The sequence below is a fragment of the Periplaneta americana genome, chromosome 13 (genome assembly GCF_040183065.1).
Source record: "Periplaneta americana isolate PAMFEO1 chromosome 13, P.americana_PAMFEO1_priV1, whole genome shotgun sequence".
Lineage (NCBI taxonomy): Eukaryota > Metazoa > Arthropoda > Insecta > Blattodea > Blattidae > Periplaneta > Periplaneta americana.
The window spans coordinates 79,839,763-79,855,455 of NC_091129.1; the positions used below are offsets into that span (position 1 = coordinate 79,839,763).

The 15,693-nt window shown below is 36.0% G+C and overlaps 1 protein-coding gene across 1 annotated transcript in view; it reads left to right on the forward strand.

Annotated features, from left to right (window-relative positions):
• Nucleotides 1-15,022, forward strand: part of LOC138712048 (lysosomal alpha-mannosidase-like) — a 62,806-nt gene extending 47,784 nt beyond the window's left edge. The window contains exons 15-17 of the mRNA XM_069843438.1: nucleotides 7,248-7,493; nucleotides 10,125-10,274; nucleotides 14,760-15,022. Coding sequence (XP_069699539.1) covers nucleotides 7,248-7,493; nucleotides 10,125-10,274; nucleotides 14,760-14,954 — 591 coding nt within the window. The 3' untranslated portion in view covers nucleotides 14,955-15,022. The remainder of the gene's footprint in view (nucleotides 1-7,247; nucleotides 7,494-10,124; nucleotides 10,275-14,759) is intronic.
• The last annotated feature ends 671 nt before the right edge of the window (nucleotides 15,023-15,693 follow it).

A 15,693-nucleotide genomic window follows, 5' to 3' on the forward strand; every position in this document is an offset into this window, starting at 1 on the left:
CGGTTATAGCGTTATCGAATGAACTGAAAAAATTATATCGTAATAAACGAAATTCAGTTTGATAACTAAATAAATTCAATAGGTAGACTAAGTGAAATTTAAAGATGATATGCATTCACGATATTAGTAATTTTTACAGCACTGCAATTTAATTTGTATTACATTATATAGGCCTACAGACCGCTCTGAAGGGAAAGAATTACTTGAAGGAAGCGAACGACTGCAGAATTATTTCTATCTGAACTCAACTACAGTTAAGATGACATCATGGATAAATATATAATAGGATGCGAAACTGCGGCCAGCACCATCTGGCCGTGGGGGGCAGAAATAAGATGATCAGCCCACAACGTCGTAGGTGGTAAACGTTAGAACTACGTGTTGGGTACATTACCCAGAGTTCTCTATTTATCCGTTCGAGATATTGCTCGATAGTCGAGGAGCCGAGATGGCAGACAGAAACTTGCTAATAAGTGAACATCAGTGTGGTTCTGACCACGGTAGAGGAAGGTCGTGTGTTTCCGATCCGGCTTGTGTACCGTGACGAGAACTGATTGATTACGAGCACGTAAAGTTTCTTATTATTTATAGTGTAAGTGACATAGTGCGGTCAAATAAGGTACATTAATAACAGACACTATACATATAATTAATATAAATAGTGGTGCTTTAAGTGAATTTCAACAAGAATGACGACCTTTCGTCGTGTCAACACCATCAAGGTTCAATTTGAGACAACAGCAACGAGACCTACAGCAATGGAACTGCACAGATGGATACAACAACAGTTAAAGATAACAGCAGATCAGTTGGTCATGGTACAGCTCAACACACAGGAAAGATCACTTTATCTTAAGGTAATTTCTCCTAACTTATTTGAGAGAATAGTACAAACATATGAAGGGGAAGTGCCTTTTAAATATGAGAATGGTGAAAACACACAAGTTAAAATTAGCAAAGCGGATTTTCCCTCATTCACAGTGCGAGTATTTAACCTCCCCCCGGAAATACCAAACTCCGTAGTGACACAAGTGCTAAACCGATATGGAACCATTGCCTCAATACGAAACGAACAGTGGAGTACAGCCTTTCCCTTCCCAGTCAACAACGGAATTAGGGCAGTAAAAATGGAAATTAAACAACATATTCCTGGATCAATAAAAATAGCTGGTTTCCCTGCTCAAATAACATACGTAGGTCAACCGCAGTTGTGTTTCGTCTGCCACGAGGCAGGTCATCTGAAAGAAGAATGCCCTAAACGAAAAACCAAATTGAATGTGAGTTTTCAACCCCGGAAACTACTGCTAAGTGACGTTGTTGCGGGGATTAGCGAGTGTTCCGCGCCAGCTTTCCCTGCCGCGGAGCACACCGAATCTACTATAACGACGGAGCAAATACATGACGAACAGCCCAACCCAATGGAATTAGAAGAAACACATCCGGCGCCTCCTGCACCCGTCATCAAGTCTGTAGAAAAGTCAAATGACGTAAAATATTTGAAGGCAACGGAGGACTTGGTAGAGCAAACACCTCAAGAACAGGATAACAAAGCAGAATACAAAGACATGGAGGATAAAATTCAACATCAGGAGAAACATCCAGCAGAAGAAGATACAACAATGTCTGTGGACTGCAAAGTGCAGGAGCAGCAGGTAGATGCAACTCCCAACAAAAAACTGAAGTCAACAGTAGAACACGAAATTATACGAGATCCTAGGCTGCGAAAAAGAGAAATAACAAATTCAAGTAACATAGTAGAAAAAGAGTCGCAGAACACTACTACAATAGGTAAAATTAAGAACAACCCGCGACCCCATCCTTACGCGATATACGGTCGTACTAAAGAAGGAACCAAGAAAGAAAACGCGGTTGAAACGGGTTCTAGCCAGGAGATAACACTGCCGTAAAGTTTGGCTGTGTTTCGTAGAATAAAGCCTTTTCTTGAAATAATTTATCATGAAACGTGGTGGTACATTTCCTAGCAACTATACTCTACATGCGATCACTGTTCTTTACTTTTTCAGTATGGTAATCTTAAGAAACTATGCTACGTTAAATATAAATTGCATACAGAGTAAATCCAAGCAAAACGCATTGAGTCAATTTATTAGAGACAATAACATAGATGTATTACTGTTACAAGAAGTAAACATGGATAATTTTAGTTTTTTAGGACCACAATTTGATTTTGTAGTTCATACAGGAGAAAACAATAGAGGTACTGCTATAATCTATCGTGCTGGTTTTAATGTTAAAAATATAGAAGGACATCCAAGTGGTAGAGTAACCTCCTTGACTTTAAATGACACCCACATAGTGAATGTGTACCTCCCATCCGGAACTAATAATCGTAATGAACGAGAGAACTTCCTTAGTAAAGACTTACCCTTCTTTTTACGACATCGATATAATCGATATAATATAATATTATAGTCTCGGAGGAGACTGGAATTGTGTACTACAAGCCAAGGACCAATCTGGGAGTTACAACCCCTCGCCTGTTTTAAAAACACTAGTGACGGACTTAGAGCTTGTGGACACATGGGAAAATAAGCATGGAAACAACGTAACGTTTACATTTCACAGACAGAACAGTGCGTCCCGACTTGACCGGTTTCACATCAGTGAAGCATATACAAATGACATATACAACGTGACAGTAATTCCCACTCCATTCTCCGACCATGATTGTGTGCGATTGTCAACAATAACCGAAACAATACCTCCTTTGTACGGACACAGTTATTGGAAGCTAAACCACTCTTTAATTCAACGGCATGATGTGAAGCAGAACTTTAATGATTATTTTGAAAATATAAAACGCAGAGTACAAAATTCCCCTCTAAGTATTATGCAGAAATGGACTCGTATTATAAAACCCGGAATTAAGTCGTTCTATCAGACTGCGGGATATCTGCGAGCACAGGAAAGTAGAGCTACACTTCAATTTTATTATCAGATGTTGAATGAACTTTATTCTCGCCACAAGACAGAAGGTAATAAATGGGAAGAAATCCGTCAAGTTAAACGCACAATATGCACTTTACAGGAAAAGACAATGTATGGAATAGTAATTCGATCGAAAGTTCCAACAATAAACGAAGACGAAAAATGTGCCCTCTATCACTTAGTAAAAGAAAAGCAAAAACAACATGTCAAATTCATTACAAATCTTCAGACGGCGGCTGGGAAAACCCTCAACACAAACAATGAATGTATAACAGAATTTGAGAAACACTTTACGTCTCTGTATGAAAATATAAATACTTCGCAGCAGCAAACACAAAAGATACTCAAACATGTGAATCGTCACTTAAGTGTGATCCAGCAAGAAGAACTGCAACATCCAATCACAGAAGAGGAAATCCGGAAAGCATTAGACTCAACGCCTAAACACACAGCACCCGGTCCAGATGGTCTAACATATCAGTTTTATAAAACATATTGGATAGTGATGAAAGAATATTTGTTGGAACTGTTCAACTATATTTTTAATACTCATGATATAATTGATGGGTTCAGTGACGGTGTGGTGACGCTCATCCCGAAGAAGAAATCTCCTAAAACAGCAGCCGATTATAGACCCATCACACTATTGAACACCGATTATAAATTACTGATGAAAGTTCTAGCCAATCGTTTTCGACCAATATCTGAACATATTTTTGAAACAGGGCAAACATGTGGCATCCCCAATAAGTCCATCATAGACAATCTCACTGCCATCAGAGACACCATTTTATATTATGAAGAACATCCAAATGAAAGTGGTGCACTGGTAGCACTCGATTTTGAGAAAGCTTTCGACAAAGTGAACCACAATTATTTAGACGCAGTCATGCAGCACTTCTGTATACCACAGAAAATAATTATTACCATTAAAGCGATATACGCAAAGGCACATTCTCAAATTCAAGTTAACGGGTTTATTAATAAAAGAATTCCAATAAAATCCTCAGTCAGACAAGGGTGTCCTCTATCTATGTTTCTTTTTGCAGTCAGTGTAGAACCATTTATACGACTTGCTAATCAGGTACTGCGCTCTAGAAATCGAGTACCAACACCATTGTTTACAATAAAAGTGTATGCAGACGACGTTGTCCTCCTACTTCGTGACATTGAAGAGTGTGAATATCTACCAGATATTTTGCAAACTTATTGTGAGGCCTCAAACGCGCAAATAAACTATCAAAAATCAACTTTATTGCCCGTTGGGAAATGGCCTCAACAACAAACAATCAATAATGTCCCAATTAACGCTAAAACAAATATACTAGGTCTAACGGTATGCACCTCTTTTGACGATATGGTGGAAAGCAATTGGTCTAAAGTCACTGCCAACAGCCGAGCCTCAATGTTTAAAAATATCACCAGAAATCTAAATTTGTTTCAGAAAATTTGGCACGTCAATGCATTTTGTCTATCAAAATTATGGTATATCGCGCAAGTACTGCCGATGACTAACAAATATTCATGCATCATGGAAAAAGCGGTAAACTATTATATATGGAAGGGGTATTTCTATAAGCTTAAAAAAACGCAATTATATCTACCGATAAAGAAGGGTGGGTTGCAGCTAACAGCCGTAAAACAGAAATGTCAAGCACTTTTTATACGAAACGTAATGCGAGCACTACAAGGAAAAGGGGACCAGGCAGATATAAATTTCTGGGAACATCACACACCATTACTACGAAAGAGGACATCCACATTACCCCACTTGTTAAAACAATCTTGGGAACAGATTGAAAAATGCCCAGCAGATATTTTGGGAGTAAATGGCCCGCAACAAACAAAAATGATATATCAGCACATTCTGCAAGACACTTATCAGACACCACATATAATGGAACGATATCCGAATGAGAGATGGTCCAAAATCTGGAATAACCTTCACCTAGCGGACATTCCTACCACATGGAAGATTTCAGCATACGAATACATCAATGAAATTATCCCAACGGAAGAGAAGAAATATCGCCACAATATCACTGCGTCACCGGCCTGCAAAAAATGTGGGTTTTTGGATACACAAAAACATCGTGTAACGAACTGTGGACCTGCAAAGTTTGTTTGGGAAGAAGCAAAACGACGACTGTGTAGTATAGGAGACATCAAGACTGTGAATGGTATGAATCAGGTTCTCCTTTGTATCGACCCACCAACAGAAAGTAATGTATTCGTACATGTGTGGTTGGCAGTAAGTTTGCTGCATTACCAATTAACAACAGAACTACCAACTGTAAATGACTATATAGGAATGCTGAAAACGGAAAATATTAAAGCAAAATATAAATATCAAAATGACGCTCGATCAAAAGTTCACCACCTTGACCTGCTTCAATTATAACAATTTAATTTCTTTTTATTCAAGGTCGTAATTTTAAAATAAATACTAAGATGTGATCCAGAACACTATGTAACAATTACACAAGGGAAACGGTGTTTCTATATAAAAAAGAATGAAAGTTATTTTGTTTGCAAATTATAGTCTTGAAATGGAAGGTATAACTAAAAGAAAACACTCTATCCAAGTCTGTTTACAAATTAAAATAGGCTAATAATTATGTATGATATATTTTAAGTGTAAAAAAAAAAAGTGAAGGATCTAATTTTTAGGTCTGCGTAGTTGATAGGAAATGTGAAACACAATTAATCGATTATTATGTAAATATGATAACGTGTTATGAATAGAAATGTATATTAATTCTTAAAAAAATGTAATTCAGTAAATCAGTATATCTTCCTACACTAAGGAGAACATTTCTTCATATTCTAACTTAATTTCCAGTGTAAGGTTCTAAGTGTAAATACTTTTAAATTTGTAACTTAATTCTTATTGTGAAGGTAGAACGTTACCTAGAAATATATATATTTTGTTTAAAAAAAAACACACACACAGTAGACGCATTGCAAACACACACAGATAAATGAATGTGAATTTGTGCGCTTCTAATTGTCACACAATGCTTTGAGATATCGATCTTGTGCTCTTTCGTTGTGGATCCCAGAAAACTGAAGCAGTTTCGATTATAAATTTCTCTCTTCAATATAGATCACAAAGGTGATCACGAAACATAATGCATACTACAAGGATGTTAATGTACAGGGACATTATTTTATTTTTGCTAACATTTCTGATATTGACCTGCCTATACCTTTGAATCAACGATTGCTAACTCCTTCCATGACTGGAGTTCGATGGCGTAATATACAAACAAATCGCTTTACTGGGTGTAGGAGGGAGGAGGGGTGGTTCATCCATTTACGTAAACTATGAAATATCAAGCTTTTGAGTTTGATAATTTTCGTTGGGTTTTTGTTTGATCGAAATACAGTACTTTATTGGCAATGAGTGTTTTTGCTCACGAACTGAGCTGTCCATGCGGACGTATTCATTGGGCAATGTATATTGGAGTGTCTATAGCACATTGGCGTGCACTATGGAGAGTGAGGTTAAATTTAAAAATAATCATAATAAAAAAAAAACATAAAGTGATATGTGTGTATAAGCAGTGTATGTTAAACAGTGATGTTTATGGACGTTGTAAAAATAGTGTTGTTGAATGTATTGTAAAATAACAGTAATATAATAAATTGAACTATCTAAGTAGTTCTTGAAGACTTTTCCATTGCGCTGTACAATAAATACCCAAAGAATACAATCCCAATTATCTAACCTTTTGCTTTATTTTTTTTCTCTGTCTAGTTATATTTTAATCGGGTAGTGTAAAACACATCGTCTCTTTTATCTTCCTGTTGGCTCCGGTAAGAATTTTCAGTAGAATATGCTGTGAGGGACATTTTTATTTTAAATTGGGTTAGTTTTGAATATCGATGAGGGTGGGAGGGAATACTTTCTGCACAGTTTAACATTTTCGTCACCAGGTGCGCTGCTAAATGCATGGAGTAATTACTCTTTTCGCTACTTGGTGCGCTGCTAGATGTAATAGCGCCCCTCCCCCAAACAGATGGCAGCAAGATCAATTTCTACAACAGCGCCTCTAGTATGTGTTACGAGAAACTCAGTAAGTTTCGCATCCTATTATATATTTATCCATGATGCCACCTTCTGCCATTCTCCTCTTAGCCCTTAGCGGTCGCGAGCCGATGCTGCCCGCAACACACCTCCTCACTACTAGGCTCCGCCCATTCGCTTTTCTCCGTCTTCACCCAAATACGCTTACCGACTCAACAGATTTCAGACATGGAGTATAAGTATTATTAACTGGAATTATGTTCCTCAGCTTCACCGTAGACTTGTGAACGACGACGCCAAGGGAGTGTGTGAAGAACTGGACGAGACAGCTTACGGTAAAGGGTTACTGGCCAGAGGGCGCCACTACTTGGTGGCGGGCCCCAGAGATGACAAGAGTCCGAATCTAGATGCCCGGGCGAGGTTACTGGCACAGAAGAATCTACTACAGCCTTGGCTCTTCTTCCTTCCGGGAGGTTCAAGTTTCAGAGACTGGCAAAAGAACTACAAGATGGAGGTAAAGTGACGGACATTGACATGTACAGCGAAACCTCTCCGAAAGACCACTCCTATTAAGACGGGCAGGGCATAGTTGTGCCCCACGGTCAGATAAGCTGCAGCAGTTAAAAAAGGGTCCCTGTTTTGTAGGCATAGTTGCGCCCCGTTCCCATCAGGTAGTGAAAAGGAGCATGGCATAGTTGCGCCCCGATGAAATAGATAGAGAAAAAGACACTACGGAAACTTGAGCCTCGTGATCAACCAACCTTACTGATTTCTTGTTCGATTTAATATTCATTATCGATACCGTTAAAATGAACACCATGAAGTTGGCAGTACTTCATTAACTGACATATTCAAATGAGTGAGCCGTTGGAATATGGGGCCTTAGCAATCTTGAGATTTTATTAGTGATTTTCACACCGTCTGCAGCGTATAGTGAGGTTAATTTAAAGTTTAGTGAAAAGGGTAAAGAGTTAATAATTCACAATGTTTCTAAGTTTCAATTTTCGAAACCCTATAAAGTAGAGTTATGATATCGTTGTACAAACACAAAAAATTCAGTTCATTTATTGTATGTGATCGATAAAAAGTGTTATTTGGAATAGCAAAATTGATCATATGCTAGGCCTATCTGATTTCAATGCAGCTATCACTGTAATATTTTTAAGTAATTTGTTTATATTATGAAAATCACTTTCGTGTGTACTATGCCCATCGGGGCGCAACTATGCCATGTCCCTTCTGCTACCTGATTTCTTCGGGGCGTAACTATGCCATGTCCCTTCTGCTACATGATTTCTTCGGGACGCAATTATGCTATGCCTAGGCCTCCCAGTTGACCGCGGGGCGCAACTATGCCATACCGATTAAGACATCACTCTTAGAGACCAATTTTGCATAAAACCAATTTAAAAACCTATAACACAAAGTGTTAAGCATCATACCTCTCCTACACTACCTACTAGTCATTGAATAGCCGTTATCTTAATTTTACCCCTTTTAAACGACTAGATTTCAAATTAAAGTACACTACTACAATTTTTCAATGCGGTAGTTTAATATATAAAATATATTCTGAGAACTCGATATGAATACTGTGCTGTATCTTTCAAAGCTAAATTGAAATTTGACAACGATTTTAATTATTGGTGCTGAATATCCGATTCTTTAATCCTCTAGAAATGTGCGAATTTCTAGATACAGCTTATTGTAAAGAGTTGTGACCACGGATTACGTGTACGGTATTTGCTCCCTTATGTAACAGTTCCATTTCTTACGCTTTTTAGTAAAAACATGTCCAATTAAAAAATTGTATTATCGTTTGAGGATCGAGCCAAAGTGGTTTTTCAAAGTGAAAATGAGTTATCTGAAAGGAAATTCGAGGAAAAATTTAATTGCAACAACACTCATATTAATTAAATTTTAAAATCGAAGAAAGGAATTATAACCGAGTTGAATTCCATTGAAAGACTGTGCCACTGGAGAACATACAGCTAAATGGAATTATTATTATTTTGAAGGCTAGTTTAGACAATGAAATTGTAAAAAAGAAACGTAATAAAATGACGCAGAATTCATTTTACGATTTTCTAAAGTAATGACTTACGGTCTTACTATAAACAATGTACGACAGAAACAGGCAAAATTGGTCAGCATCTGAAACAAAATATACTTGTAAGAACTGAGGATTGTTAATCTCAGCTGGAAGAAGACTTTTAATTCAATGATTAGCCTATGATTGAACTTTAAATGTTAGCATAATATTGACTTCATGTATTTTGTTTTACACCAAACGATGCCACTTGGAGTAAGGTCTTATATTATTTAAGAAATGTGTTAATAACGGATATACTCCTATAAGTAGATTAATTGGTTGTGGAGGGCTCTTGAATCTCAGGAGGAACAACTTTTCTAACAGCGCAATTTAACCCATTTGGCTTATTACCCCTACTTTTTTGCACTGCATTTATCGCATAATCAATTCACTTTACGTATTTGAACACACTTCAAATGAGCATAATCAAATGTTTGGATCACAATGAAATGCTAAGCTAACATGCTATTACTGTATACCAAATCAATACATTCTCATTGTTCGTTAATTATTCCAGATGACAGCAGTGATGTCATGTTCAACTCTTCCAAGATGTGTGCATTGTTTTTTACAGAGTTTGTTTTAAGTGGCCCCACAAAAAGTTATTTGGACTTAAAAAATCTGGAGATCCTGGAGGCCATAATTCCATAGATATGATTCCGTCGTCAAACATGTACTCAGCGTCATCATGTTTGCTCCTGCTGTATGACAGGTCTCTTTCAGGAGTTATGTTCATCCATTTTCAGTAAATCTATGTACTGGACGATAAAATAATTGCTTGCTTGGTTGCTACGAGAAATTATGACGTACAGTAGGTCTATACATACGACGTACGAATATACGAGTATATTACCACTGAAAAGAAAATAAACAGAAAGTTAAACCATGTACTTTTCAATGTGTCCTCCTCTTTTAAAATAAAAGCACTGTATAATTTATATTTTGTTACTATTTTTCTCAACATTCTTATACTGATGAAACCTAAGAAGAGATACAATTGACAGATGTCAAGTATCACTGCACCACTCATCACACATACTTATTTCTTTCCAGTACTCTGGACTCAAAACTAGTCTTCCTTTGAATATTAAAATCTTAACCCTGGAGCCCTGGAGAAACCATTCTTTGTTGTTGAGACTGGAACATATAATGGAGAAGAATGAAGACGAGGTGCTTTCCCAACCCGTCGATATTTCGTTCAAGGTGAGTAACCGCGAGGAAGAGAGTATTTTCTCAATTGCCCTTCCACTGTGACAATCCTTACTGCCGTCTTGGTGGCAATGCAATTTTCTTCATCATCATTTTTATTCAATTGTTTTCATCTTCATCCCATTATCTTCATCTTCATCCCATTGTCGTCATCGACAATACCTTGATCATCATCATCATCATCATCATCATCATCATCGTCATCATCATTTACATTCGTCTCCATCAGCATCATGTTTATTGTTATAATATATGTTGTTACTGTTATTATTATTATTATTATTATTATTATTATTATTATTATTATTACGGTATCATTTTCTCTTAACAGGCAATTGTTGTTCCTAACTTCGTACCTTTCCCTTTATTTCTTCATTATACGTCCCATAATTTATTATTCTTCTTTTGTAATTGTACGAAATAAGTTTCTTCTGTACTTTCCAAATTTCCATGATGAAGATATGAAATCTTCAATGTGCATCGTATTTAAAAATTTGATGTATAATTTCGTGCTTTACTCATACGGGTGTTCATGACTTTTTTACGTATATGTAAAGGTATCCCCGTAACATGCCATGAAGGCATTTGGGGGCATGCTTTCCATGACCTCGGCACTATAATGAGGTGGTGTGGTCGGCACCACGCTCTGACAGCCTTTTACCCCCGGGAAAGACCCAGTACTCAATTTTATAGGAGGCTGAGTGAACCTCGGGGCCATTCTGAAAGTTTGGCAACGAGAAAAAAATCCTGTCACCACCTGGGATCAAACCCCGGACCTTCCAGCCCGTAGCCAGCTGCTCTACCAACTGAGCTACCCGGCCGCCCTAGTAATTAGTAGTGATATAAATAAATATTAAATATTAAATGGCCTATTAATTTGGTGTGCTTTTCAAGGTTTTAGGACTGGATTTAATGATCACATTGTTTATTACTTTCCACTAGAAACAAACATTTAATTTCGCATATAAAACTTCTTCTTTTTTAAGTACGAAGTGTTGATCAGGAAACAGTTTTCGCTTAGGAAAATGTCGTAGACCTTTTATTGTTATAGATCGAAAGCGACTTCCGAAGAAATCGTGCATATATTTCCCCTGGCTGCAGACGAGGAAGGTTTTTTGTTGACTAATATAGATGATAACATAGGCTGAAAAGATGTCAAGTTTAGAGCATTAGTATACAGCTGAATTCTATTCAGTGTAGTTTAGTTTATTTCGAGTCAAAGAAGAACAGCCAATCTGAAACTAGCGGGCCCGGGTTCAAGTTCTGGTTAGAACAAGTTATCTGGTTGAGGTTTTTTCTGTGGTTTTTCTAATCCAAGGTAGGAGGTATCCCATTGGCCTGTAAAAATGTAATACAATTTTTTTTATATCTCACCTACTATAAAAGCTAAATGAACAAAACTTTTCAAGCTTAATATAAAAACTTTACACTTTATAAAACACTATTCAGAATAATAAAATAGCTAATAGTTACCTGTAGAAATAATATCAAATTTGCACAATTTTTTACAGCCGTAAAGCATTTACGTAATAAAATATAATATTAATTAAAAATCTGCATGATTATTTTACAGAAATATTCTAAAGACCTACATCAACAACATGGGCTAGGTTCTTTCACCTATTCCTTCAGGAAACATATTTTTCTAAATCAAATATTTTAGAAAATTTAATATTGAAGGTAACGATTAAGAAAAAAAAATGTTGAAGGAATAGGTTAAAGACCCTAGACTACGTTGTTGATGTAGGTCTTTAAAACATTCAAATAAAACAATGATGTAGATATTTAATTAATTGTATATTTTATTATGTAAATACTTTACGATTGTAAACAAATTATGCAAATTTGATATTATTTTTACTGGTAATTATTTTAATATTCTTAATAGGGTTTTATAAAGTGTAATGCATGCATATTAAGCATGAAAAGGTTTGTTCATTTAGCTTTTATGTTAGCTGATATATATAAAAAAATGAATTTCACTAAATTTTTGCAGGTCAATGGTGTACCTCTCCCCTCAACAGCAGATGCTTGGTAACTTTCGGTGGCGGATCCTGAACTCATCTCACTAACATTATCACCTTAATCTCATTCAGATGCTAGTTGCTAAAGCGTTGTAAAATAACCAATTTAAAAAATAAAATTAAAAACATAAAATTTACTCTGTCACACGTTAAAAGTGTTAAAATTGTTAAAAAAGTATTTACCTTCGACAGACGGCCCGTTTCGACGCTATTTGTCGTCGTCTTCAGTGTCTCTTGAACCACTGCTAATTTTGGCTCTGCGATGTGCAGTTGTCGATGGTAGGGGTGGGGGTGTGTTGCTCCTGAAGACGACGACAAATAGTGTCGAAACGGGCCGTCTGTCGAAGGTAAATACCTTTTTAACAAAGTGTTAACGAGAACTTTAATCAATGAATAATCAATGATAAAATTAAAAATTAAGAAAATAGCGGATCTCCATTTATGATATATATATATATATATATATATATATATATATATATATATTGTTACCTCGTTCAGGTATTTTCCGGGGTTTTCCCTCAACGAGCAAATGCTGGGTAACTGGACCTCGGACTCATTTCACCGACATTATCACCTTCATCTCATTCAGACGCTAAATAACCCAAGCTGTTGATAAAGCGTCATAAAATAACCTACTAAAAATGATACATATATTATGGAAAACCGTAAATATTGCCGTTCTAATTACGTTTATATTAATGTATCCTGGCTATCAACAATCATTTGATTCTACAGTCCATAATGTAGTGGGAAAAATGAGAGAATCGGGTCATTAAAAACTGTAAGGAGAAACCAATTGCGTTCTAAATGAAAAGAAACTCGATGACATTGATATTATATTATAGGCTAAAATAATTTCTCACGAATTCGTTAAGAAAGTTAACTCAAAAGGCAGAAGTATCCAAGATACAGCAAATTTGGAAAATGACGAAATTGAATTTTAAGACAACTGTCGTTCATAAATTGAATGAAACGGATCATGTGTCTAGGTTGCAATTATATCGAAAGAAGTGAAATCCAGCGTCTGTCTAGAAATAGTTTCAAAATTTGTGAAATGTAAATTACAGAGAATAATAAACATGTAATGCAATGTAAAAGTTGTGAAATTTTATTGCCAATAGCTTACGCCAGTGATGTCAAAGCAAGCATATTTTTCTTACCTTGACGCCGTGCGCGGGCAGCAAACGCTAAGTATGGAAAGAGGAAGGGTTGTGTATATCAATAAGCAACCTGTTGGATTAAGAAAACAGAGGTGCACAAACTTCAAACGGAACATGAAATTTTAGGTCGTTATTTTTATATGACTTCTTTCTGTTTAATATTACCTATTTTGTCTGTAAAACAAAAGAACTAACACTGATTTCTTAATATTGCACTTGTGTTTTAAATCTTAATAACGTAATAGAGAGTTAAGAAGGAATATTCACTTAAATTCCATAGTAGTATAATATTATACTGTATTAAGTAGATGAAACACACCATTCATAAAGAAAGTGATATTCCAAAGAAAGAGATTGAGAATGACATGATAAATTGGAATTTATATTGATGGTATCTTTAGCCTTACAAAAGTAATTAATAAACTAATCAAAACAATATTACAGTACAAAGCAAAGTTACCTAGGTTCTGTATCTGTTTTAAGTGTAACTAATATTACATAACAAAACTCTTATCGCATTATGCTTTTAAGGTGATATTTGTGAGCAGCTTCCTATCATCAGAATATTAAATAATTTTCTCGAAATCTGCTGAAGCTATAGAGCTGACATTTTTACAACACATGGGCACGTATCTTTTGCTTATGATGTAAGAGTAGTTGCTTTGTTAATTCATTTCCTTACAAACAATTTCCATGCGAATATTTTCAAAATTTTCAATACACTATCTTCAGTAATACGTATATACGGTATAAGTTACTAGATTTACGAGAACATTCTGTAAGGCTACTAAATAAATAGGCTTATACCTGAAAATTGCACTTTTCTATACGAAAAGTTGAGAAAATATTTCTTTTGAATAAAAAATCAAACTTGTGAAAAATGAGCATTAAAATTAAAACTTACATTCTTATAATGCACTTATACTTCTCAGGCAAATTTAAAAATTAACATGGATACGGTTTTAATAAGTTCTCTTCCCTTTATCTATTGAATCAGTGCTGGCCATCCCTGAATATAGCTCGACCAAGCGGCATATACTACCTCTTTCGTCTGTCTCTTTCCTTTCCGCTGTAAAGCGCTCAGGGTCACCTGGGATCTAAAGCGCGCGCTTGCTCCTGTGGGCATCAATTGACATGTCTGGCTTACGCCCTGAATCAAAGCCGTGTCACTTTGCGAATAGCGCAGTTTGTAAGCGGGAACTGTTTTCAGGCGTTACCCAAATATCCTTTATATTTGTAAGGAATGCTGAATGCAATTGAATCTGCTCTGAGTGAAACAAATTTTGTTTCAGGATATTTTCACGAAATTCACCGTTACTTCATTCCGCGAGACGCCTCTGGCTGCCAATCAGTGGATCGAAGAAGTGAAGACTCTTAAATGGAAATACGATCGTCGGGAACGGCAGGGCGAAAAGTGTCAACATGATGATGATAAGCTACGCCCAATGGAGATCAAGACCTACGTAATCAATGTACAAAAACGTTGAAATAGCATACACTTTGTAACTATCAAATGCACTCAATAAAAATAGTTGATCTTCTTCTAAGACATAAATATTTAGAGGTTTCTTTGAATTCCTATCACCATATGCCAGATTCTTTTCCCATCTCTCCGGACTCATCTTCCTGACAGGGCAGTATGAATGAATGAATGAATGAATGAATGAATGAAGTGCACTTATTGATACACAATTGTACAAACTCATGTAGACAAGATCCTTTGTACGAGCCCGTACGGCCATTCGTGCTATAACTATGTTTAGTTTCTTCAAGGAAAACAAAAATAATACTACTAATAATAAAATAGTAAACAACAATTATTATTATTACTACTGTTATCATTAATTATCACAGTTACAACTAATCTAACTTCATACTAAATTTCATAAAAATAATAAAAATAAAAAGTGTGAGATATGAAAGAAAATACACAGTGTAATATAATTATAAACAATTCTATTCAATTCCTTATTGAAACTGCAATAATAATCCAAATAATTGCTGATATTTACGGCCATTATGGACTCAGCTGTGCGAGGAGTAAGGGTCGCATTCCCAGACATAAATCACTCAATGATATCATTAAAAGGTCTCTGACTTCTTGTGGCATCCCGTCTCTTTTGGAACCACCAGGTATTAGTCGCGCGGATGGTAAACGACCCGATGGTCTCACCTTAACTCCAAGGTCTAGAGGAAAATCTTATATTAGGGATTCCACTTGCGTTG